The 27790-nt window shown below is 37.1% G+C and overlaps 1 protein-coding gene across 2 annotated transcripts; it reads right to left on the reverse strand.

The window, feature by feature from the left end:
- Positions 1 to 27790, reverse strand: RB195_009385 (uncharacterized protein; the record flags this gene model as incomplete). 2 transcript variants are annotated; one of them, XM_064189922.1, is made up of 11 exons in its annotated part: positions 1 to 115; positions 2513 to 2634; positions 2701 to 2789; positions 4285 to 4410; positions 4874 to 4982; positions 6175 to 6246; positions 6355 to 6454; positions 6618 to 6685; positions 11189 to 11299; positions 13271 to 13350; positions 27541 to 27790. In XM_064189922.1, the coding sequence occupies 11 exons, from the start codon at positions 27788 to 27790 to the stop codon at positions 1 to 3; spliced, it is 1242 nt and encodes a 413-aa protein (XP_064047505.1). The 2 variants fall into 2 exon arrangements, with proteins under 2 accessions (XP_064047505.1, XP_064047506.1); XM_064189923.1 differs by having other exon boundaries at positions 27541 to 27694.

Below are 27790 nucleotides of genomic sequence, written 5' to 3' on the forward strand. Positions count from 1 at the left end.
CTATGCTTGTCGCTTATAGCGCAACGAAAAACGAGCTGTTCGTCCATTCGGATGATAAATGATGAACACTTGGTTGCTCTCGGATACAGTGTCCTCCTTAGGTCGATAACAGCAACTGAAAATGAAGAGAATTAGGAAAAGAAGACCAAAGAGAACGGGGAAAAAATCCCTGCACATGCCATTCACGTGATTGGCTGTCAACACGTGATTTTTTTCTCTTCCGGACCACATCACATATGTTCAAATAAATCTCTAGAGTGGAAATAATGACAAATTTACAATGTTTATTCATCTACATAGAACGAGATTATAAATTGGAGAAGTGCCACAATTTGGCATTGGAGAAGTGCCACAATTTCTGTCGAAAATTCTAGAAAGGGACCAATTTGAAATTAATTTATGTTGGAGGCTGACTATTAGCGCAAGTTGCTCTGAGTGTTTTGGTTAGTAAGAAAAAAAATTCGAGGAAAAGTCGGGGATCTCTCTGCATCGCATCATTTTATTCAAAACCTCGGATAAATTAATGAAAATAATTTGCAAAGCCAATGAATTATTTTCTCTGCGATTTTCATGGAATTTGATCATTTATTTCAGGAAAGAAGTCACTTCCCGTACTCACGAGTTACTGTCATTAGTTTGTCGCACGCATGTCGCACGCAAGCAAGTCCGCAATACGGTTAGTGCGAAAACAGCATATGATTGCGCATAAGCGTAGAATGAACGCCGAATGAGTACGACGCATCTGTCGCAACGCACAATGTATACGGCGCAAGCGCTTGTGTTCTTTCAGTCCATACATTTATTTAGGGTAGACAAATTTTGAATCACTTGAATTACAACAAAAAAACAACATTATTTTTTTACATATGATACAATACAAATTTAGAAAAGCAGAGTAAGCTGATATTATGTATTGAAAGAATTACTTTTGACGTACGAGCTGTATCACAAATTTTAGTAATCCACGGAAAATAACGATTTAATGGTGATGGAATAGCTGAAACCCAGAAGTAAGCGGTTCAGGACGACATCCGTATGGTTCTTGGTGCTTCAAACGACCATTTGAAAAGGAAAGCAAGAAATTCACCTTCAACCGTGTGCTAACCAGTTTTAAAGCTTAAATGGTTCCCGTTTTAAGTTGCCTCATGACTTTTTCTATCCATCATCCATTTTATGGTCGTATACACATGTGTATACCGTAAACAGGATCATAAAAGGACAGCAGGGCAGAAAGTGACGAGGACAATTCTAAGTTAATCTACGATCGTGTGATCATGTGACATCATCGTAACGACTGACTCTCAAAGTAATGGAGTTATAAATAAAGGATAGAAGGAAAAGTTAAAAAAAGATTATTGAAGAAGGGATTACTTCACTTCTACCTAAACGATCCATTTTTAGATCAACCTCTTCTGAACCCCTCCTCTACAGCCCAATAGGGAGAGGAGGCCAAGCAAATTTCAAAAAAAAAAAAACATTATTTCATTTTATTATTGTCATTGTATTTTATAAAAGTTATTTTATGTTTCTATAAAATTTATCTATTATTTATATTTATATTTATCTTATTTATATTTATTTACATATTTATTTAAATTATATTTATTTCGGTATTTTTTATAAAAATGTAAGGTTAGAAGTTAAAATCTGCTATCTATTAAATAGCAGAAAAAGAATTAGAGGTATGTAAGGTCAAGAGTGTAATGAGGTTGCCTCAGCTTGCGGTCTCTGGGTAGTTTCCTTCGTCTTCTATTTTATAATATTCTATTCTATATTTTATTTTATTTTCTCGGTAATGGAAATAGATTCCAAGGGAATTTGGGATGTTTCATCGTTGGCTGTGGACTCGCTCTCAGATCGACGACGAAACCCGAAATTAACGACGACAGGGCGTTCGATGAGTTTATTCAGCTTTGAAGTGTGTAAACAATGCATAGGATGTATCGTTCGGTTGATCGAGGCGGATGTGAATTTCATCTAATTGGTATCGTAATTGCGGAACGCAAAGGGGAAGTTCAACATATTAGAATTCTTAAAACTATATTTACATTATATTTTGATTACACATTGGGCATTTTTTTCGAAGAAAATACGAACTTCAAGTGTTTGCCCGGGGGGAAATAGCTCTCTATTTCTGGATTTCGGTTTTTCTTCTCGGAGAAAACTATGTATTTCTTCACGTATCAATAACTCGTCCTTGTGAAGATGACAGTAATACGATCCTTATCTTCTAATACGTGTCTGAGGTCACCTAGCAAACTCGTTTAATAGAATGCCGAGGCTATGCGAGAGGACAATACAATAGCAGATAAAGGAATCTTATCGTTGTTTGCTTACGACCACTTGGGAAGCGCGACAGTAGGCATTACAGGACTTATGATAAGATGTTTGCCATTAACAATGCTCCTATAGGAGGGATTTTTTTTCCGGAGCGAAAACAAGCGACATCTGATAGCGATGAAAAGGGAGATTTCTCGCCGGGAGGATCTCTTCAAATCCAATGAACGCTCACCTCCGGAAACCGGTCAATCGAATATCAAGTTTATGCTTGATTTCTACGTACGATTGACATCCATACGAGCAGGGGAATTCACCGTCGGACAAACGGAAACGTACCCGTGAACCGTCTTGAACCTGAAATTTTTCGCATAAGTGAAATTTCGGGAAGTATTCGAGGTGTAATCGTTTTAAAACGCTCACGGATATTCTCCAATAACACCTGACATCTTTTCCTGCTGGGCTGTTCAATGTTTGCCACTGATCGGTTGCGTGTAATTCACCGCCACATGCTGAAAGAATTTAAAAATTTCTCATGTATCCAATAATTATTTCATTCGGTAAATGTTACGGGGTTCTATACATTCTTTTTTTCGCAAATAAAATAAAAAAAATCTCTTAACGTTCAAAATATGCTATTTATCTCACGTCCAACAGTCTTCTACTGTTCACTTCCATCTTTCTGGCGGACTCTTAAGGTGCTTCTCTGAAATCCACTCTCTCCTACCTCCTTCCCTCCACCCATCAGTCTCTAATTGTTCAAAAAAGCCGCATTATTTGTCGGATCCACCAATATCTATGGAATTTAACAACACCAAAGCAAAGACGGGAACCGCATAGTATACAGCTGCATATATCACCGTCAGTGTGATACGAAGAAATCCGTTATACTCCCAACATCTCAATACGACTTCATGATCTCCATGATTTTCGGGATAATTTACCAACTAGCCCGTGAGCTCTTGTGGAAGCTATGTGGACCATGGACGAAGATTCGAAGTAAAATCGTCGTCAGCACACTAGGGAAGCTCCTCTAAATCCAAACTTTCGACTTCGCTCAATCCCTTTTGGTCTATAACAATGTATGGTTTACGATGAAAATTTCTTACGGAAGCAAAATTTTCGAAAATTTCAGAAAACTCTAAATGTTTTTGAATTCTAATTTGGTTCCGCGAAAATTCCACGAGAATCTAGCTGTGAAGGAAAAATGCGAGTTGTTATAGCATCAGTGGGACATGTGAAGGTCCCAGCAAGACAGCAGCTCCCATGAAAATTGAAGCGCTCAATCAACCATCCTTGATCATTCCTGAACTATTCCTCGAATTTTGCCTGTCTTTGTCACTTAGTTGAGCTTCATGTGAGGTGTAATCCTGAGCGTCAGCGGTATTGTAGATCGAATGGATGAGGAAACGGCGGAACGCAAAACGGCATATCTCTCATATTTTGCCGAACTATGGTCTAGGGTTTTAAATAATGAGTACAGCCTGCGCCAATGTTAAGATGCTGTCTGAGTTACAGTAGCCACATTGCTTGAGGATGAAGTATATGTTGCGGAGATTGTAAATTTAGATTGTGGCAACTACCGTGGTGAACACAACTGCTTATTATTTACATCAGACATCCACAAAGTTGTCTTGGAAGTTGTCCGCCCTGCCATCCATGATTCAATTTGAATTGTGTCAGGACAGAAGGAGGAGAGAGTGCTTCGAGCAGAGGAAGAATGTGCGGTCGCGTCGCAGTGTCGTCCGGATAAAGAATTTTGGTACCGACTACATATGTCAAAGACACAAAAAACTGTGTTTTTGTGAGATATCCATTTGTGCAGTTCCACGGTCTACGAAAATGTTGTAGTCGTTAAAAAATTACACGAAAACCACGATTATTCAATCGTACGGAACGATCAGCTATCAGAACGCATGTCGACGAGATCACTCGCTGTTTCCCAGCATTCATGGAACAATATGGATAACTGTAGCACAAATATTACTGAAAAAGCCGAGGACTTACGGCTAGGCTGCAACAAACTGCAGTCGGCTCCTCCGAGTCCTTCAGGACATCGGCAAACAGCACAGTTGTTTGGATCCGGATAGCCCCCTGCCATGCAACGTAGATTTGATCTACCAACACAAGCGTCTGAAAAAGAAAATGATCTACATATGGGTCAGTTTACTTATACATTTACCTACTTTCTTGTAATATTTCCTTATATGTGTAAAGGTGTGTGTGCGTGAAAGGAAGGGGAAAACATTATCGAGATTTTCGAAGTGGAATTTAACTCTTAACACGACTATCATCCTACTGCAAGAGGCGAGGAATTTTCCCACCAAGAAAGTTTTTTTTTACTTACTAAAGAATGTAAGCGCTCGAATTTTCGAATTAGATTTTTCTTCTTGTTACTTTACGTTTATGAAAACGAAATGAAAGGCAGAAGAAGTAGAAAAATTAGCAAATATGAATAATTATCTTTTGAGTACTTAAATAAACAAAGTGCTACACGCACACCCAAATTGTTCCAGCAATACATACTGTATAGAAAAAAAAAGAAAAAAAAGAAAAAAGTGAGAATTAAAAAAAAACTCCAAAGTGCTGAACCTACTTGGACAGTAAATATCGTTAATCACTTTTGCATCCAGGAATGCCATCTTCTCGGTGCCCATTGTCGTCACATATTTAAGCTCCTTGGGAACGATTGTGAAATCGGATACCTAAAAACAAAAGCCTTTGTCAGAAAAAAATAGCTTAGAAAAAAGAAAGGCAGAGAAGAGCGTAAGTGAGAAGGAATTATTTTCTTAATATGAGCGAAATATCCTCAATTACATTTTAGAGACTCATTTTATAAAATGATCCTAGGAGTAAGAAGGACGACAATGGTAAACATAAATAAAATTTTATCAAAAACTTTTTTTTTAACTATGTCTATTCTTTTACTTTTTCTCCCCTCGGTAATGTCTCATGAACAGTTTTTATTTGAATTAGATTTCCATATTTGATCACTTCCATAACAGAAATTGAGTTGGGCAGGGGAAGTTCCGCAGCAAGAACTGTACCAACTAACTATGAGCACTCAGTCATTCGAAAATTTGAAAGGGCAAAAAATACTCCGGTATCTTTGGAAAAGAAAATAATGCTTGAATAATGATAATGATTTCTATCGAAGCGTTAGATCAGAAAAGGTAAAAGAGCGGATTGGAGCTTGGATCGCTTCATTTTTTGCGGCAAATAATGAGTGTTGGTAACATTATTATGCTCCTTCAACAGAATCTCCGAGATTTTCCAAATCTTACAGTAATTCCGTGTTCCAGAAGTATCCTCAGTTAAATCTATTTGGTCGGTTGATAGCTGAACTCCCCCTATTAGATATTTTAATTAGGCGAGGTAAAATAATGGCCGAGAAAACAAAAAGTGGAAAAAATAGGAATGATCACGCAATGATCATAAAAACTCGGTTTTTTAAGGGACGCATAAAGGAATTCGTATCCTTAGATGTGCTGATTTAAAACATGTCAAACAATTACATTGGGATTACAAGACCAGATGAAATGAGTCAACAAAAAAAAAGAAAGAAAAAACAGGAAAATCAAGCATGAAGCTAGCAGATGAACAATAATTAGTCGAAAATTTTCACCGAATGGCTGAACCGGGTTTCAAATACAAAGGAGACTTCTTGACAAACCAAAATCAATAAAAAAATCTAGCAGATTAATTAATTTTAAACAGTTTAGAATACTTCACTATTGAGACCTGTTTGGCAGGTTCTCATATTCTGCAAACAAGCCATGAAGGGAAACAAGTTGAAAAAAACAATTTAAAAAATCTGATGATAAGTGGCAGCTCTTCTCTTTTTTCTCTTCCCGCTTCGTTTTTTTCCGTCTGGAAAGGAAAACACCAAGGACTTACTTTAATTGCGTGAGCGACCGCGTGGTAGTGCATCAAAGAACCGTAATCATAAGGTACGCGTCGAGGAGAAACCTACAATTAGCTCTATTCAACTCATTTCAATTAGATCCTTCGGAAAAGAAATTTAGGGACATTCTCAAAGAAGAACATTGCGGGATTTCATGGATTTGAGTGAAGTACCTGACGAATTCCAAAAGCTTGTAACATGCTACGAAATGGCATAAACGATGCTGTCGCTTCTTCCATCACATTTTTCCAATTAATAGAAATATGTCTGTCTCTGAAAAAGGAGAATAGGAATGAGAAAGCTTGGTATGAAGAAAACTCGAAGATTTAAAGGAAAGCACCGTAAACTTCTTCTAGAAAAACACCGTAAAAGGAGTTTATGGTAATTTTCTCTTTGAATCCACGACTTGCTACGGTCTACGAGAGAAAACTCAAACCTGTCAGGCCGTTGATGTGTATGCCAGAAACCAAGAGCATGACCAGTCTCATGCGCTACCACGTATTCCTGAAAAAAGCTAGCTATGATGAAGTGGCGACCTTTTCGAGGAAAAAATTCAGCATTTCCGGGAATAATCGAAAAGGAGGAAATTAAAAAATTCCATTAACAATTATTCAAAGCGACTTCTTTATTTATCATCAACTGGTGTAGGAGTTAGTAAACCTTCCATCGTTTAACCGTGATAAGTTCCATGGATAGGTCCCCCTAGCAAGATTAGTCGGCTCCATAAACGGAGTCGTCAGGACACAGCATATTTTCTTCAAATTTTGTTTTGTTAAGCGTAATTGTACATTCTCCCAGGGAAGTCATTGTATAGGCCAACACGCGTTCCAAGACCTCAACGATTACGAATCCCAGTACAACGCGTTGGCGCATCCGAAGTGGATTGATACGCCAGTGACTTTATCCTTTATTCTTTAATTGTGCATCTTTCTCATCCATGCGTACAGTTTGCTTAAGGGGGTGCTCTTCCACCAACTAGATTTCCGTAAGCTTTTAGGTGAATCCGCATCGTCTATCTCATTGTGATATGACGCAAATGACACCTATTAACTACGGTAATTTTGAGACTGTAATTAGGAATATGTTGCCGCCAGCGTTGTGCGTTTTTTTTCGGTGGATCTCATAAAAGATATAGTTTCGATGAAATTTTTTATTACGTTTTTTTCCTTCAGCACAATTTCTAGAATCATATGCGAAGTGCTATTATTAGATAAGAGAATTAAAAGAGGATACTGTATATAAAGCCTGTAATGTTAAACTAAATATTGGTTATGTTCTTCTAGTTTACTGCTATTTTCATTCCAAAAACTCTCCAGTCAGAAAGGATCAAAAAAGTATCAAAAAACGGGAAGAAACGTGCCGTGTACGATTTGTTGCCATTCAAAAGAATCAAAAGACAAGAAAAATCCAACTAAGTTATCATTAGTACTTTCCTTTTTTAACGAAATAATTACACATGTACATATTGCCAATGATTGCTGACCTACTACCGTAGTGTTTTCTTTGTGATGAGGAACAGGCAAAAAAAAGAATAAAGAAGTTTGAAATAGCAGTGCTGAGCAGAAGATTATCATAGTATTAATTCTATTTTTCATCGCAGTAAATTCTGAATAATAATATGTAAATTAATGGATACGCAATAGGTTTTAGTCTTCTAAAACCCAAATACTATCGATGAAAAGAAGAAGGAATGAAATGCAGAAAAAGAGTTCGGAAAAAGAATAAACTAGGAGAAGAATGACAAAATTTTCCTTCTCAGTTAGCTAATTTCCCCTCTCTCTAATTCTCTTTCACATTCTCGATCCTTTTTGAAAATCAACTATTTTTTCCACCTAATTCGTATCCTTAAACTTAAGACCGGTTCCATCACGGCGCGTCAATAGTTTCTTTCTACGATTTGATTCCTCTTCCATAATTATCTTCTTTTTAGAAGAGTAACGGGAAGAAACGTGCCGTCCGCGTACGATCTGTTGCCAGTCACTGGAGAGCATTGAAAGCAATAAATAGTGATGTTGAATGCTATTTATGAAAAATAACCGATATTGCCGAATAAATCAAAGACAACATTTATTGTATTACGCTTTTTTCGACTAAGAGGTCCATTAAGGCCTAATGGATGTCGGCATTATGGTAAAGGGTGGACTCGTTTCTTGTAGATAAATATCTGAGTGCTACGAATTGGTGAGTGCATAGTTTATTTTCGTGGACGCACATGAGAAAAACTGTGTACATTATGGAAATACCAAAAAATGTTGTTTTATCTGTCAACGGGTTAAGGAAGATTTTAGGATTCGGCGTAATCATAGCATTTTATAAATATTCTCAACATTTTGTTGGAATTTCTTCGCTGAAAAAACCTCCGAAATATTCATGCACGGAACCAAAGGAAGTAGAAACAAAGCAAAAGAAGTTACTAATTCATCTACAGTTAGAAAAAGGATGAAATGCAACATTTTGACGACATTTTCTTCTATTCATTTACTTTATTCTTTTCTTTTTATTTGTTATCAATCTCAAAGTTCACGCCCATTGGAAGTATCGGATATTCGAGAGTATACTCGTGGGAAGGGATGGGGGAAGGAACTGCCATTTAGGTGTTCGTTTCCTCATTCATCCATTCATTCGTTCATTCATTCATTCATTCAGTTAGTCAGTCAGTCATTCACTCATTCATTTCTTTTTCCATTTTTCGCTGGTATATTCGTCCTGATGTTCACAAAAAAAGCGACTTTTGAGAGAAATTAAGCAAATCTGAAGAACAGTGTATAAGGAACAGGAGAGAGTTTGTGAGCAAAAATAAAACAACAAGTTTGAATCAATGTGCTTCAGCGGGAAGTTCAAATAGTGAATTTTCAACTGCACTCACTTCCAGAAACGAAAGAGCGAAGCAGAATCGCCTCAGACATTTACAAAACCCTACTCGCGGTTATCTTTGAGCGGCAGAATTTTTAAATTTCGAGGACAGGACGCAATTGCGTGCGTTTTGAAGGTGTAAATTACACATCAATTCATTTATATTTTTAAATAGGCAGAGAATAGTTTCGTGTCGTTGTGTATGTACTAATTCATTGAATCATTCCCTGCAATAATGCGATGTTCAGGCTTCTCTAATTTTTAAAAATTAAGATGAAGAACAAAGTTTCAGGCGGATGTAGCGTAGCGGTTAGAGGTTCAGCTGTGTCTGTGCGGTCGATCGGAGGTTCCATTCCGCTCTAGCGCCAACCAAGCCTTTCATCCCTCCGGGCTCGATAATTTGGTACCAGACTTGTCTGGGAGGATAAAAACACTGACTTGACACATCGGCTAGCCACCGCAAGTCATTGTGCGGCCAGTTACACGTTCGTGAACCTCAAACGATTCTGAATTGAAGTGAACGTGGGGGCGAATCCCAAGCGGATTGATTAACGCCAGAAATTTTAACTTAAAGATGAGAAAAACGTTTTTCAATAGAACATCGTTACTCGTAACTAATTCCTCATACAGTCTGTTCCAACAGTTAGCTCCTCATATCATCCCGAAGGTCAGAGGTTTCACCAGTGAAGTGTTCAAAACTTACAGCGAAGAGAACTCGTATGAAGGCCCGAGTCTTGAAGTAAATTATTGAGTCAATGAAAATAGAGGAAGAAATCCAACCTCTCCTTCTCTTAATCTACGGTCTTTAAAGCAAGAAAAAAATGCGAGTAGATCGTTAGCTGATTATCTTTACTATCACTTTTCTGTATTACAGGAAGGGAAAGAAAGCAAGTAAGATGGACTCAAAAAGAAAAGATAAAAATGGAAAGAGCGCTTAACGAGCAAGAGAAAGAATTTGAAGAAAATGCAAGAAATAAAGAGAGATAAACAACCAGAACCAGTTGCTGAGAAGTCTGGATTCCAGACTGAAAAGAAGGTGCATAAGAGTTAATTAAAAAGAAAAAAACTTCTCATCGAAATATTTTGTTAGCGCCTACTATTTTCACAAAAGTTTCTGTTACCTATCCTGTTGAAATTAACATCTTCTTGTAATTATACCGCTCCAGTGCCAACCAAGTCTTTCATTCCTCCGAGGTCAATGACGTGCTACCGTACTCGCATCTGGAAGGATAAGAACACCGTCTTGATCGTCCCCTGTCCGCCCGCAAGTCACTGTACAGGTTAGAGATGCGCTCGTAAACCCCAACTATGTAATACGAATTACAGTAAAACGCGTTGGCGCATCCGCAAATGGATTGATACGCCAGAGAGTTTTTCCTATTTGTTTTCATTCTCTTCTTACTTTTGTGATACCATTTATGATCATAAATTCAATTCTAGTTTGTTTTACTGTGATGCCGCATCGGATTTATACGGAACTCCACTACAGTAATTCTTCTTACAACATTCTTAGGATATAATCCTTAGTCCTATCTTCGATGTAGTCGCTTGGGGAATTTCCAGAAAGTGTGGGGAAAATTCTTAACATTTCAGCATTGCGTCGGTCGGCAATGCCCTCGTCAATCCGTTGCCGTCCCTGAAATCCCTTTTCCTCGTGTGTCGGACCGAATTTCCGCTGCCTCTCCGGTCTTTTGTCCTCCCATTGCGTAGCTAATCTACCGTATTAAAACGCTGATTCTATTCACGATGACTGTCAGATTTTGTTAGTTTTGGATAGTCCTTGGTTGAAGGTCATCGGGATCGTGGTGTATGTGGATGTGTGGTGTGCGTGTGCACGTAGGTGTACGTGAGGGGGGAGCGCGATACAGCAGCAGCATCGTCGGCCGGCACAAACCAGTTTCTATTCGATGAACGTTGGAAAGAGCTGCTAATCTGGCTGTTTGTCTAAAAACTGCCATAAGTGTGTGTTTGTGTTTGTGGGTTAAAGAAGAAAGGATAGTCGAGCAATTGGTTGCAATCCATCAGAGGTAAAAGTGAAGTGACTTGAGGTCCTGAGAAAATGGTGTAATTTGGTTTTAATTTCGAACAGCTTAAAGAGTACCGTAGAAAAACAAGGATCAATGCGCGGAAGTACCGTAGCAAAACCTCACTCACCTCAGCACATTCACTTCCAATGATAATATCCTGATGACCACCGTTTCGGCCGATATATTCGGTAAAACAACTGTCGCCTTTCTCCAACACGTATCGGATGGCATCACGTGACTGAAAGACGTGAAAGTTTGAAGGACATTTCCTTAGAGGATTCTAGAAACATGCTATTATTAGTTAGAATTTTTAGTTCGAGTTCATCATAGATTATGTGTCGAGATTTTTTTTCTGTTTTTTTTTCAAATATTTGCTCACGTAAATCTTGTGAAAAAGTAGTGAGAACTGCTCTCCTTTGAATCTTCTGAAATACTCCTTTAAAAATTTCTGGGAGCCTTCAATTACTACTTCTTTGCGCTTAAGTTTATTATTTTTATAGTTCTTTATTTTTCTTCAATTTTTAATAGTATAACATTTCTAAATGTGAAAGTTTAACCAAGTGAAAGCTCATAGTTTGGAGTTATAGAGCTATTTATTAAATTGCAAAATTACAAATCAAGATTAGAGAAAAAAATTTTCAATTATGTGAGTGTTGGTTAAATACTGTCAGTGCTAGTTCCCCGAAGAGTTTTTATTGGGGAATAAATAAAAAAAATTAATAGTCTATGCGATACAAAACCAAACAGTACTGAACGAATTAAAAACGTCATTGAGTTATTTGAGTTACTATTGTTTCTGAGCGAAAAAGGAACTGAAGAAAACAATTTATATATTTTAAGATCTCAGCACTTTTTTTTCAAAAAAAAAAACAACAAAATAAAGAGTGTGAAAATAAAAGTACTGGTAGTTGTGTGGTATTATTATTAAGGGCAAAGCTATCACTATGGCTGTTTGCATATAATTTCCGTTTTTAAATGAAAATTATGATAATAAGCAGATCACAGAGATAGAAAAAAACCAAGTAATTTACCCCCTTAGGTGGTTAATTACTGCGCCTGTACATAAAGTGCAACCCATCACGTACATGTACGTGATAAGCGCCGAAGCGATTAGGAGAGCAGCAGTCGCTCGGATGAAAGCGAATTTCTTTCCACCCTTACATTGTTCTGAATTTAGATCCGCATTATGACGAACGCGCGCCCACGCAGCACGCGCTGCTAATCGATAATGAACCGTGACGCCCGATCGACGCGGTTGCATGCGCTGTTCGCGTTGCGGCAACTCGCGGTACAAAGAAATGATGCAATAATGCTTTTTTTACTACATTAAATCATTGTTCATTTTCAATCATATGAAAAGTCATACCAAGATTCAAGCACATTCTAACATGAGCACTACTAATAATGTTTTTGTTAGGGATTTCCTTGCTCTTCATTTTGTGTACAGAAAGCTATCGCTCTTCAGCACAGCTCAAGTTAGAAGAAGAGTTTTTTCTCCTCACTGACTCATATAGGTTTTAGTACAGAGTTTTTTAGTGTTGAATTCTAAGTTTAATTTTTTGTGTGCAAAGAAATAGCTCATAGCTATACTTTTGTTTTAGTAAAATAAAATAAAATCAAGCCATGTAAGTGAAAATGGTGGTGAGTTGACAAAAGTTCTGAAAAAAAATCAAACCGATACTCTTTTTCGAAAGTAAATCGCCCAAAATTTCTGGCACTTTCTTCTTTATGCGCAGCGCATTTTATACGCTTTCATAGACTTTTAGGCCGCTATTCCGCAAATGTTTTTTTCCTTTTAATATTGGGGCAGTTCCTAGAGTCATACCGGTTTTTTTGACAGCTACGATGTTCATTTCCAAACACCCTCGAGTAGATTTTCACAAATTTTCAAGCTAATCTCTTTAACATGCTAAGAAATAAATGTCCTACAAACGTCAGTCGCCGTCGACGTCGCCTCCGATTTTTCTGCCATCATGATAATTGGAGAAAAGTTTGTTTTTCATACTGTCTGTTTCCATATATGTTTAACAACATTTGTGGAACTAGTTACTGACTAAGGCTTCAAGTTCATGACCAAATTATAGAACTCTGAGTGAAAAATGCATCAATGACCTTCAGAAACCTGACTATTCGTCGAACACATCAACTCTGTCCTTTAAGCCGTTTCTAGAAGAATTTACTTCGAAAAAAAAAACACACACACACGTACCGCCATATTTTCCCGAAAACGCAAACATGTCGACTCCTCCCACATTCGAATCCCACGTCGGATGAGATTTTGGAAATTGTCTGAAACAGCGCCATAATTAGTTCGATGTCGCAAATTTCCGGATTCGCTCTAGCGAATCAGGTGTTTCGTTCCATAGTGAGAGTGAATCCCCTCGATGAGGGACACTGGATTTGAAGGTGAGTTAGAGCGTTTTCGTTCTGGAACGCTTTTGGAGAACGGGTTGGATGTTTGCCAAACGCGTGCGCTTCTCCTCTTAGTGGAACGATCCGACGAACATCGTCCCGATGCAACGACTATTCGGATGTTTGGATGCACATGGATAGTTATTGATTTGTAATAACGCGCTTCCAGACGTGAATGGTTATTGCAAGGTACATAGCTACAAAAAAAGAAGATTGAAGAATTTCGAACTTGACAAAGCGCACGAAAGGACCACATCGGATTTGAGCGCTTACTTTAAGCATAAAATAAAATATCTACGAGGAGGGGTGAATATTATGCGCAATATAATTAGCAATACATAAGCTGAGTTAGTATGGAATACAAAATTCTTCTGTACAGACATAAGCTGAGTAAAGTCGATTCCGATCCAGTGAAGAAATAATTTTGAATTGGCACTTTTTTAAATTTAGTAGTGATTTAGTAGACTGGAGAATTATAGTAAAGAAAAAAAAACGCAATCAAGATCCTCTCAATATCTCAAAAATATCTAAATATCTCAGAGACACAGAGACGTTACGAAATAGAAGAACATCTTAAATTTGTTATCGTTTTCAGCAAATTTTTGTTGACAAAACACTGAACGCAATAGGGAAAGTTTTTTTGTAAAGAAAAAAAAACCGTTCTATACAGTAAATCACACAAAAATTTTAAAAAAGCCGAAAAAATTCAAACATGTGGATACATTCAGAAAACCGAGAAAAATCGAGAATGGAAATAGTTCTATAAGCATAAGTATGCGAATATCGATTTAGGCATGTCCAAGAATAAGTGAGCTGCAGATTTCGACAAGTAGATGACCTCTCTAAACCCATGAAAAATCTTCTAGTTCGATCTCGTATAAGTCAACTAGCAAAATTCATCCATGAAAAACTTTAAAACTGTGAAAATTGTAGATGTTCGAGAAAGAAGACAGAATGGAATGAATTCTCCATGAAAATGAAGAAACCAAAAATGAATATTCAAACTATAACTACGGTCAGTTTTATTAATTGCACTGAATATTGTACATAGGTCTATAGTGCAAACACATGACACAACGAATATTAAATTTATTCTAAAATATCTTTCTCTTTGGATTGTTATAGAATATATCAAAATTTCCATTGAATACGCCAGAATATTATTTTACTGTGTCGAAAAAAGCGAGTATTCTTAGATTAGTGCTCATTTGGACGATGGGCACTAATCTAAGAATACTCGCATCGTGTTTGCTCTCATTTCAGGACATACTTGTTCAAGTATTTGTGACTACGTAAATCAACGAAATATCAACATTATTATTATTTGGCATGTTTTTGTCTTTTTCTTTGTAGACAATCACATATTAAGGAAATAGAACTTGGCTCGGAATTGTTTTTGGATGTCAGTTTTGACAGCGCATTTTGATAGAGGTGCAGCCAAGCTTCAGTACAATCGCAGTCACATGATCGTATAAACTGTTAATCGACATATTTATGCAAAAAAAAGAAAAACAGTTGAAACTAGAGTGATCAGGATGTGGTTCATATTAAATGGAATACAGCCTAATGTATTAGTAATCTACTATGCTCTACTATGTAATAATGATGATAGTTCAATATGATTCGTATATAGTCGACGCCAATTGCGTTCAACCGCGTGGACGCGACGCGTCGACCGCAACGCGCACTTTTTCTCTGCTCAGCACACACACCTCTTTCTCCACTCTTGCCAGCCTCCAAGCTCATAAAGCTAACCCATTTGAACACACTCATCATATGTTTCGAAATGACAATAAGAAGTTACTGTGGTAAAAACACATTAATTAGGTTACTGTAGTCTTGATCACACTTGGAGGTCTCAAACAAACCAGAAAGTTTGCATGGTGAACTCAATCAGGGCTACAATTATGCTTTATGTTCGTTAGAAAAAGAAGCGACTAACAGCCGCAGTAACCAAAGAAACCTCAAAAACGAGTTATTACCGATGAAGTAGGTAGGACAGGTTCCTATTGGTAAATTATGCTAACAGCTATGAATCCTACGGGTTACTGTAGCGAATTATCCTTTTTCCATTCGTTCATTCATTCATTCATTCATTCGTTCATTCATTCATTCATTCATTCATTCATTCATTCATTCATTCATTCATTCATTCATTCATTCATTCATTCATTCATTCGTTCATTCAATAATCCAATCATTTCCTTTCATACTTTCCCCACTCCCTTCACCGTCTTTTTCTTTCTGCAACTCTGAAATTGTTATTTCTTCGTTTTTGTCACTTTTGACTGATATATTGTATAATAACAACAAGCCTTAATTGTTTTCAGGGAACGAGCGGTCTCACAAAGAACGTACAACTTTTTGCAATCCTTCCGATAAAGCGAACCTTTTAAGGAACGTGCGCCTGCCTTCGGGACGGAAACTTAAAGGGATTGACTTAAGCCAACAAGCCGCGCGCAGTGATGTTTATGTGCATAATGAAATCATAGCGATTTGGCTAATTTGTAAAATCAAACACGAATGCTAAGAAAACTACGACAGCAAGATAATTCAATTAAAAATCAATTCTTTCGTCTTTGCTTATCGATTTTTAGGATTTTCCTGGAAAAAAGTCAGGAGAAATTAGAAACTACTGCAATTTCTAGTTCAACGATCAAAAGAGTTACTATGAGCTCTTGAAAAAAAAATCTGGTTTTCTTTGTTTCGGTGGTTTGTTATGCCAAAGTTCCAGGAACCGTCCTCTATCTTTTTCGAATACACAGACATGACGAGCGCTAATAGCGAAGGAATACGTGCGAAGACGGAGGTGGTGAATTTCTGGATTGAATGCTACTACTTTAGCCAGTTACATATCAAAAATATAAATATGATGCTATTTCTTGGTCACATCGAGATTTAAGTGAAGGTGTATATGCTCGGCTAGCGATAATCCTAACAACGAACTATTTCTTTCTTTTCTTTTCGGATTCCAAACGAAATGTGAACATATGAAATTGTGAACTCTGCTGGATGTGTTTTTAAGAAAAAAAGGAGGAAAAATAAAAGGAATGACAGAACTAAAAAAAAAAAACGAAAAATCTCCTATTCGGAAGAAGAGAGATTTAACTGTCAGAACTCTCTAGCCGCGAATCGCTGGAGGATAGATCCACTATCCTAAATTAGAAATTGGAATTTGGAGAAAAACAGCAATATTGGAGTTTTTTTACTGTTTCTTACATTACATTCTTACTCTTTTACTTCTTTCTTACATTCTTTCTTACATTGCAATAGAACTACTTTTTTTTTTTAAATTACAACTACCTTTTAACTACATCAACTCCCATTTATTAGTTAAATTGACGATTCAAAGACTATTTAGTTTATAATGAAAATAACACGTGAACACGTTTTTCGTCACAAGTGACAAAGGAAGGAGTTCCGAACACTTCCTCGGATCATAGGGATCGTCTTACTCATTTGCTAATTTGTTTCGTTGTTTACTATGTTTAATTATGCATAAAAACACTAAAATTAAGCTAAGAATAGATTTACCCTCTAAAAGATAGTGGAATAATAATAATAATGATAATAATAATTATTATAAGTGATTGTTGGTGTATTTCACTTTGTATTCACTTTGTAATAATGATAATGTAATAAAAATTAGTAGTAATAATTGTTGGTGCATTTGATTTTTCGAATAATTCACGATCCCTTTCAATATGTTGAAAAAATTATAATAACAGCTCGAGTGTATAGAAAAAACGACGTTCAGTCATCCTTTTCGATGAATCATGAAACGTATACAAATCGATCGATTTCGTTTCCCATTTGATTGTGTTTCTCCGAGAGCATTGAATGCTTTTTGCAACAATGAATTTTCGTGTGGATTCCCGAACGAATCCATTCAAGGAACGTGTACGATAATCGATTATCGATCAGTACTCGTGTGTTTGTTGGATTGGATAAAGCACTAGGAATGGGGCTAGTTAGCTGCATGATGCTGCGGATTGTCATTCGATGCTATTGTCTCGATCGGGTGGATTGGTGGAGCGGTGAATGACTAGTTCGTCTAATCGACAACGAAACCTAAGCAACTACGTCTCAACTATCAGTAGTACTTGGTATTTGTGACAGTTGTCCGCTCCGCCAACTGTTCGAATATTTGTAACAGATTGAACAAGACTGCTTCTCATCTTAGCGGCAAAGACTAGGCCACTTGGGTCATTCCACAAATAATTCAATATTTCCTACCCGCTTTGTTTGTCAAAATTAAATTAAAAAATTTTTTCGAAGCAAAATATAACTTCTTTCATCTTCTACAATCCTCTTTTATCGTTTTGGTGGATTTTGAATACGCCTCTCCCAAAATTCACTTGGTCATAACGGGAAAAATTTTCTTTTATTCCAAAAAACTTTTCAAAAAATCTTCATTAAAAGAGCGCGGTGAAGGACCGATATTATCTTTGTGGTGACCCAATCCATGTAGCTGTACATAGAAGTTGTAGAAATATCAATGTCAAGTCATTAAACAACGTATATCGATGGATTTGTTTAAAATGAAAACTTCAAATCAAAATTCAACTAAAATACAAATTTGAAGCTTTGTAAAATGTTGAAAAGACACTCAAAAAAGTAGGAAATATTGTAAGAAAAATCTTCTTTTGGTTCTTTAAGTAACAATAGAAATCGCGAGGCTTCCAGAAAACTCTCGCGACATGGTGATCTACGAATCTGTTAATTCACGTGAAAAGTAAGTACTTCATACTTACTCGCATCTCGTCGTCAATACGCAAATTTACTTCTTTCAAAAGTTCTAAATTTTGTAGTTTATTAGCTAGTTTACTTAATATGCTCCATGATAAAGTACGTGCTGTGATCAGACATCTTCGGGAAAACAGTTAAATTCAAAAAAGGCAGAAATCAATAAATCAGTCTTAAATAAATCTCTACGAAGATCTGCATAGAAATACTATGGAAATCATGTAGGCCCATATAGTCGACGGCAGATGAAAGACGGTTTGGCCTGATTTGAATTATTAAAAATCCCATCCGATATTTTTGATGGAATATGAGAACTTTTTTGAAAAAAAGAATTAAGAAAGAAAAATATAGAAATCTTGAAAACAATCCTAGAAAATTTTGAATCGAAATGCTCCAGAAAAACTCTGGAGTCAAAGGTTTGAGAGGAAGTCTTATACTTATTACATAAATATATACATAGCTGAAATTTTGCACTCGAGTAGTTTTGAAGAGGAAATTGACAGGTTGGGGACGACGCTATGTAAAATTTTAAAAAAAGAGAGAAAAGCACAAGAAACGAGCAATTACGAACTGTTTCGAATGCAGGTTTTAAAAAGCAAGCATCCCATCGTCAACGTGAAAGAATTCCCAAATTGTATCGATCCATTAACAATATTTGGGATGATCCCGGTCAGAGGCTGAGAAGAGAATTCTTAAGAATTTGAGTACGTAGAAATTGTACGTAATAAATATTTAAATAGGTGAAGAAATAAGAAAAATCAACAGGAATACTTCAATATCGAGTGAGAACTAATTTGTGACAAAATCTGATCAAAATGACGGGAATCAGTCAATAAAAAAAACGAGAAATCAGAAAACGTTGCAAAATATTCGCCACGAAAAGGACTAGCCAGGTTTCACTCACACAAAATTCATCATTCAAAAATTTTTCATGAAAAATATGTTCTCACTCAGACAATGTGTGTTTTTTTTTCTTTCCTTTTCTGGTGCACCGTTGCTGTATGTGAATAAATCAATAAAGTTTATGGATTTATAAAAGCTATAAGCTAAAAAAAATTGGAGAAATTATTTAATAACCGAACAGAAAATGGCCTAGTGCTCGTGAGCTGCTCAACGTTCCCCCCGGAAAAATCCCACATCTCAAGGGGTCAGTTCCAGTATCATCTCCTCAATGGATTCGATCCCCTGATGTATCGACTTTTCAGTTTGTATATCGACCGACGCAATGTGGTTGTGTGTCGCCGCCCCTCTGAAGAGTTCGACCGGTTATTGTAAGCGATTCATCGCCACCAACACCACTACCACCACATCCAGCACTCACTGTAGCAGTAGTAGCTGTAGAAGCACGCGCAGCTGTAGGCTTTTTTAGGCTTAGTAGCCTTGGGGCGAGCCTCCGGCTACGTCGGTGCTCAGTGGCATTTTCGCTCAGGAGCGAGTTACAGTAGTTGTGGTTTTCGTTTCAGGTTACGTAATCGCGCCGCCTCTCGTCGCGCAATTCACGATATCATCGCCTAGGCGAAAACTCGCCGAAGTGGAAAACTGACAAGCCGCAGCGCGGATTGATAGCATCGGTGACGGGTCGAAGGTGCGGAAAAATAGCTAATCTGCCATTTGCAGTAGCTCATGCGGAAGAAATGAGATGGATTCGATGAAGCCGACAAAATATCCTGGAATGACTGCACTTTTTAGTTTAAATTTGTCTCGCATGGATTGCTCAAGCAAAGCTTAGGAACTTATTTTTCTATGGCTGCACATATGTTTTGACCGGATTTTATAGTCGGAGATCAAGGTATTGATTGGCGCAACGGAAGAGCTGCGATCCGATGTCCATTCGTGATTTTCCAGTCCACAAGAAAATGTACTGTAGACTGGAAAATTTGTTTAAGTATCGATGATATGCCAGGACACGAGAACATGCTTATTGCCTCCCATTTTATCCTTTGCCAAAAGGTTGTCTAGGATTTCATCAAGGGAAAAACACCCAACAGACGACAATCAATTAAATTCGATCAATTTAATCCAATTAAACCTCTTTCTCTTGAAGAGGTTCGGGTATGATTGCACGATCGATCAATGGTTCAAAGCCGCCCTGCTTCTAACCAAGCGTTCCATCCCGTGGAGTCCATAAATTGGGACCCGGCTTGTCTGCGAGGATAAAAATACTGACGTAACACATCGGATCGCTCCCCTAAGGCATTCTAGGGCTGCACGCGTGTTCATAAAATCTCAAAGGATTCCGAATTGGAGTCGTACGCGTGGGCGAATCCCCATAGGGATTGATCAACGCCGCGCACTTTATTCTTTCATCCCTTGAATCTGTCCACATCGTCTCCAATGTGGATTGTTCAAAACTGTCGATAAGGCTAACGAATGTTCCCATCAATCCAAGGTTGAAATTTGTGCTAGACTTGTCTGCAACGACGAGAACGCTGAATTCGATATCGATGGATATTGATCCCTGTAAAGTCCATGTAGGGTTTACAAAGGATTTATAAACCTCAAGTAATCCTAAATTTAGCAAGTCGAAAGGTGTTGACACATCCCAAAAGGGTTTACCAACGATGAACACTTTGGTATTTATCCTATGAAATTAATTAATTAAATTAATTCAGATTAGGTTAATTTTTTTTTTCAAAAGTTATGATTATCCACATAGGTTAATCCTGTGGACCTGTTGTTCAGTTCAATTAGACAGCGTAAATGCAAGTCATCGATGTTTCATCTGTGGTACTTGTCCCAAAGCAATTTCACGATATTCTGAAGAATAGCAAGAAGAAGCGCCAACAAGTTTCCTGGCAACAGGCGAGAAAAAACGAAGAATCTGCCGGGAGCTGCAGGATTTATTGCTGAGATTACGAGCGCGCGGTAACGCGTAATAATCTGAACTGGAAGTAATTCTACAGCAAGAAGTGCTGAGAACAAATTGGCTGCGTGAAATGTGCGTATTGATTGGCACATTGCACACGCTCACATATCGTAGCCACCTCAGCTACCGCGAATGAAATGAAAAATCAACAAATTAATAGTACATTTTATTATATTATCTTTTATCATCATAAGGATATTTTCAACGGTCCTGAGTTCGAGTTAAAAAGGAATGAAAGAATTTTTAGAGGGCAAGCTACCTCCATATTTACTTAGAATACAGTAGCTTTAAAACAGAGGCATTTAAAACATTCTGATTGATTGTTCAATCAGAATAGAACGAATGGAAATGTTGTATAGTTTTATACAGTACTAACTGTTATACCGTTTTAAGTGTCAATCCTAGAAATCCTGATCAACAAAAGATGCTTAAACAACAAATTTAGAATTTTCTCTTTTTGCCCTTATTGATCTGGTGCGATCAGGGAACGAATGCAAGTAGGAGAGGGTCACGTGTAAAACTCCCCCCCCCCCCTTCAAATGGTAACAGTATGGTTTCAGAAAATTTCTGAAAGCTTTAAATGTTGACTGGAACCTGGTGAATTCTTTGTGGTTTCCTGCGGTACAGTATGGCTACAGTAATGGTAAATTCCTCTTGGTCTCTTGTGGGAAGGTCAGCCTTGTTGTGGAACATGGATTTCTCGTAATTAACAATGCAAAATTTTGAAAGTTTTAGATAAGTCCGAAATTTTCTGGTTTTTTCCCCAAAGTTTTAACTGAAATTGTACTTTATCAAAGTTTTGAGGAAATTAAGAAGGACGAGGCAAACTTGCCAAATTTTATCCCAAACTGCCATCACCTCATGAATGAAACTAAGAACTTCACCAGTGATCACCGCATCCAGATCCTATGGAATGCAGAAAATCCACAATGACCCAGTTCTGCCAACATGAAACTGCTCTTCCACTGCTACTGTTGCTGGATGATGGTGTTATCGTGCGGACACATTCGCTATTCGCCCGGTGACACAACTATTTACCAGTATTAATGGCTAATGAACAAGTTTTACGGGTTTTCCCCCCTCGCACTTCATAACGATGACCAAACAAGTTTCACTTGCGACGACCACGACGACGATGACGATCCCCTGGACGACGAAATCTACGAACGTAGCACGACGAACTACTGGCTGGAGTTCTCATAAATCCGCGCGCGGCTCAACGCGAAGGCACGCTGAGCGCTTGAGGATTTCAGTGACTGGCAAAGTCCATAGAGACTGGATTACGCGTGGATTTGGCAGCCGACAACGTCGACGAAATCCGACGCGGGCGCGGGAAAACACGTGCACCGAGCCCGTTTTCGGCAGCGAAAGTTATGCTATACTAGCATAACAACCACATCGCGATGCGCCAGTCATCAGTCATGTTAAAAAAATGGCAGCTTCGCTCGTAAAAAGAGAAAGAAAGAGCCAACCAAAAGAATAGTAATGTAGTAAAGAATGGTAAGTAATAGTAATAATGGAATACAAGAAAAAAAAAACTGGTCACTTGAAAAAATCTAGCCGAAAAACTAATATTGTAAAAGATAAAATAGTGAATAAAGCGATTGGTGTTGATCAATCCGTTTGGGACGCACAGACGCCGTCGACTTCATTTCAGAATCATTTGAGGTTTATGAACGAGTGTCTACCCTGTAGAATGTCCTGCCGAAAGAAGCCGAAACATCAAGTCAAAGGCGCTATTCTCAAAAATTCCCAAATTCTCCCACTAATTTATTGGCCTCGGAGAAGTCAAAGATTTGGTTAGCAGAGGGGTGGTTTCGAACCAGCGAACATATCAACTTGAACCGATACCAACTTATCGTTACTCGGCAAGGATGGGAACGTTCCACAGCCTTGGTGTTAGCGTCGATCCGTCACCGGCGCAAGCGCTGCGGAATTTCATACCATTGCATCGTTCAATAGTGTAATATAAGATAATATTAGTGTAATGAAATCATATTATAAAAATTTGAGTGTACTTATTGTAACGGAGTATTGTTGTAATAATACAGAGTAATATTTAGCGATATTGCAATAATATTATTAGAATATGTATTCATGAGATATGAAACGAGACAAGGATTACTGATGGATTCTTCTCGCACTAAACACTAAACTGAACCAGTCCATTAAATATTTCAGATTAGGTTAAATTTTTTCCCGTAAGTTCTGATTATCCCCTCTGGCTTAACTTTGTAGACCTGTTCAGTTCAATTAGCATAAATGCAAGACATCGATATTTCATCTATGGTACTTGTCCCAAAGCAATTTTACGATATTCTGAAGAATTCTGAAGAGCAACAAAAAGCGTCGACAAGTTTCCTGACGTTAATGAAGGCGAGAAAACTGAAAGATTAGAAAATTGGGGGAAAAGAGTGAAAAATACGGCCGACTAGTTTTAGGTCTATTTAATGTGTTATGCGTAACAATCGAGAAGGAATGCGTAATTAAAAGAAAAATAGTGCCAATTTTACATTTTGAATACAATTTTTGAATTTTTTGATCTGCACTTTTCATCTTCTAGGTTTTCTAGTTTTCTATTAAAACCCCTTTTAGAATGCAGAAGGTACCATGAGGATTAGAAATCTTTTCCCAAATTATTTTGTTTCAATACGACAGGGAATCGATATCACTTTCCAGTGTTCGTAGTTCAGAACCTTTTTCTGCATAATTACGTCAATGCTCCTTCTTTGCGTTCCTTCCTTGCATAACTAATTTTATTTGTATAATTAATTTGCAAAATAATTACCCTATTTCTTTTCACGTTAGTTTTTTCCGGTATGGTTACTCTAAAACGTATTCGTTCTGCCTAGTTGTGCACTTATGGTGACTAGTAGATGGAAATTCACTGGTAGTCATAAGGTTGAGAGTTGAGTCGTCGACTATGAATACTGTATTTTAGAACAACTACGCATATATTAGCTTATTACAGTACACATTACAGTATGATGTATGTAATGGTGACAGCAATCGTGGAAGAACATGTTATCGAAGGTGATTGCAGAAGCAGAAGGGAACTAGATCCGAGGCGTTTTAGTTTTATCCGCAAGCTTTATGTTATACTACGCTAATACGCTGCCTGCATACAATACCACAATAGTAATAAACCTAACAGAGTACGGTAGAAATCATTATATTGACAAAACGTGACTGGATATTACAATAATAGAATGAGATGCTGCTTGGCAACTATTACTAGCACGAAAAAACGTTTAAAAAAGACACCTACCGTATCATTACGTTAAAATATTACAGCAATAGCTGTAAATTATTCCAATCCTGCAATAGTACGGTGTATTTTGAAAATTTGCGCTATTTTACCTTTATCCTACGAGAATCCTCCTCAACGGCAGAGTGCGAAAAAGTGCAAAAGTTTTTCTACATTCCGAAATAAAAGCGTACGGATCTTTCCAAACCTGCTCGAGATCGTGGGTAATTTCCCGGCTGGAAATTTCTTCGTAGCTCGTCTTTAAATAACGAAAACATGTTAGAATGTGATCTCTTTGCTTAGATGCACGAATCATGCACTTTAAGCCTAATTAAGCAGAAATTTCTCAATTACTTAAAATTTTTATTCGCGTCGAAATTCGGTGCAGAGGTGCTTCGAAAAGGAGGCAGAACGGCGACGTGCCGAACAGAATTCTCGTCGCGAAAATCAATAGTTAGGAAAGGTCATTAAACAACGGCAAAAAAGGGGAGAATATGTATATAACTCTTCACTGCCTTACGAACGCATGTTATCTTTCAGTAGACCGCCTTCAATTTATATAGCTAATTTAAGTCATTTTCTCACTTTTTAAAATTTTTCTAGTAACTTTTTCTTTCTCTTTTGTTTTCATAAACTTCTAAAGGTCTTATTGGTTTCAATTCAAACTACAGTCTATTATAATTTTAATTTCACTCAATTCAGCCAATTAACTTGAAGAATAATTTAATTAGGTGAGTTTGGAGATAGAAAATGCCTTTAAACAATAAATAGCTGAATAAAATTTCCTTCAAAAAAACATAAACTGAACATGTCTTTCGATTTATTGGAGAAAGATATGACTCAAAAGTTTAAAAATAATGTCATCACATCGCAGAACATGTCCGAAGCGAAGAAAAAGGTTTTAGTCGTCATGAGAAATGTAAAGATACCATAAACTACGGTAATGACGGTGCTCATGATAGTTGTATTGCCTCTGTAACCATTCCCATCGCTGTTTTGTTCTGTGATTTAGTTAACCGTTTATTTTGGGGTGATACCCGTGTTTGTAGGTGTAGTGGCGCCAGATGTGGCGCCAGATTTTCTAAGAATTATTGAAAAGTGTGAGGTGATCGATACATGACCAACAATCAAAAAAGGAACTTGTGAAAAAAATGTCTAAAAATAAAAAATACATTATTGAGGTTTTATGGCACGCTTATGAGTGCTTACAAATGGATAAATAAATCCTATTCCCATTCTATCTATTTTTGCTTGAAGTTATCCACAATTGAGCACAAAGCTAAGCTGAATTCAACGGCTCTGGGATCGCATAGGAATTCTTCCCATGCTTTTACGTACGCGCGATCCATTACCGCATAACCGCATGGAAAAAAACACACCACCGCTTGCGATGAAGTGAATAACGCGATGAAATCGACCGCCGAACTATCCACTCGTCGTCGACGACGATAATAGGCAGGGAGTGGATTAAATGGATATGGATTTAAGTGCGGTTAAATCTGCAAGCGCACCGCTAAACGCCGTTGTTGTTGCAGCTTAGGAAATCAGAAACTGATCCAGAATAACTGTTTCTATTTTCAGCACCTGCATGTGCGATACGTACTGCGGTACTTAAAAAAGAGCTATAAAAACAAGATGTGAAAAAAGAAAACGCAAAAAAAGAACTATGAAAAAGGACCAGGAAAAAAAAACAAAAAAAAAGCGAAAATCTAAGATTCCAGAACAGATTAAAGAAGATCTGGATTGCAAGTGTTCACTTATTCGTTACAGTATCCATAATCTTCGTCAGTTCTTAGTCATCACAATTGAATTACTCAATAAAAATTGAAAACCCTACTGGAAATTTGGATACGTTTTTCACGTAAGTGCTATTATTGACTCCAGAAAAGAGAACTATCCAGAACGGATGATAACAAATGGACGAAAGGTGTTCATTAATAATTCAGAGTTCTTGCCATTTTATTTGAATCGAAATTCTTAGTGTTATAGTGGTATGTGTAACTTCAGCTGAAATTTTGAAGAAATTTGATAAGATTGACGATTTATGCCCATTGAAGAATTTGTCATTTATTATAAACTCTGCCAAATTCTCTAATCACTAAAATCTAGACAGAAAATCTGAATATGAAGAAACCTAGAGATATTTATTTATATTTTATCGATATAACCTTGCTCATTAAAGAAAAATAGGTTTAGTTAAAGGAAATCGTGGATGACTATTTCATCAAAATAAAACAACAATAAGTTCATGAATAGAACAATAAAACGATGTGATTCAAACAGTTAAGAAAAATATGAATATATAACGTGACTTAATCGTTCCATATTAGTCGAGAATTCATTCCTCTCTCTTTCTCTCTCTCTCTCTCCACTCCCTCCCTCCTTTACTGTTGTTAACAAATTAAGAGCACTGCAGAAAAAAAAAACTAAAAACCCATTATTGAATAAATTAAGTCGAAAGTTTTAAAGGAAATTTCATTTAAGAGCAAGACATGGTGTATTTTTCACATTATTACCAATAATATTGATAATAAACTAGTAAAAAAAACAATATTGCTAATTAATACATCGTTAAAACGTATTAAATTATTTAACAACATTATTTTTACAATATAATATTCGCTAATCATTATTTTATCGTAGCTATTCATTATTTCGTCATCATATCATATCTATATCTATCATAATATCATCCTCTACTATCGTTCTCTAGGAGTCGTATAATAGGAGGAGATGAATCATTCATATCGGACCTGATGCGTATGAGTCCACAATAAGATAAGCAGGAAGATCAATAGGATCAATAAAGATCAAAAAATCATAATAGCGACATGGAATTACAGTAAGAAAATGAGGTACTTGATGATTAATGGAAAAATACAGAAAGTGATTTCGACCTATTAGAGCTCCTTGCACTCTATGAGGCAAGTGCATAGGAGATTTAGAGTCTTAAGGAACTATTCTGGAACAATTATCCGAAGTAAAAATGTGGTTCGCGAAGTAGACTAACGTAAATGTACAGAAATATGTTAGAAGGGAATCGAAGAGAAACTAAGGTGGTGATTTAGTTCCTTAGAGAGGAGAAAAATGTAAAAAAAATGCCCGAATGCGTCCGTAAAAATCAGGGTTAGAAATGATCGAAAAGGGATTTAGTGCGGCGAGAAATTCGTTCGTGAACTCACAATCTGAAAAAGAAAATGAAACTCACAATCTCCTCCCCATATTTGATAGGGGATCTCATAGGAATTCCAGTCGTAGATCGGTCCAGCGATCACTTCTCTTCGATGACGATGCCATTTCGTACGGCTTACAGTTTCAATAATCGTATAATGTGGATATTTATCGGATGCCATTGATTCCATACCAGGAATCAACAACATCGATGTGTTCGCGAATGTTTTCGCTGTGATCACTTCGAATAACGAATATAGAGAGACGAAGTTCAGCCAGAGTAACAT

Source organism: Necator americanus, chromosome III, assembly GCF_031761385.1.
Source record: "Necator americanus strain Aroian chromosome III, whole genome shotgun sequence".
Taxonomy (NCBI): domain Eukaryota; kingdom Metazoa; phylum Nematoda; class Chromadorea; order Rhabditida; family Ancylostomatidae; genus Necator; species Necator americanus.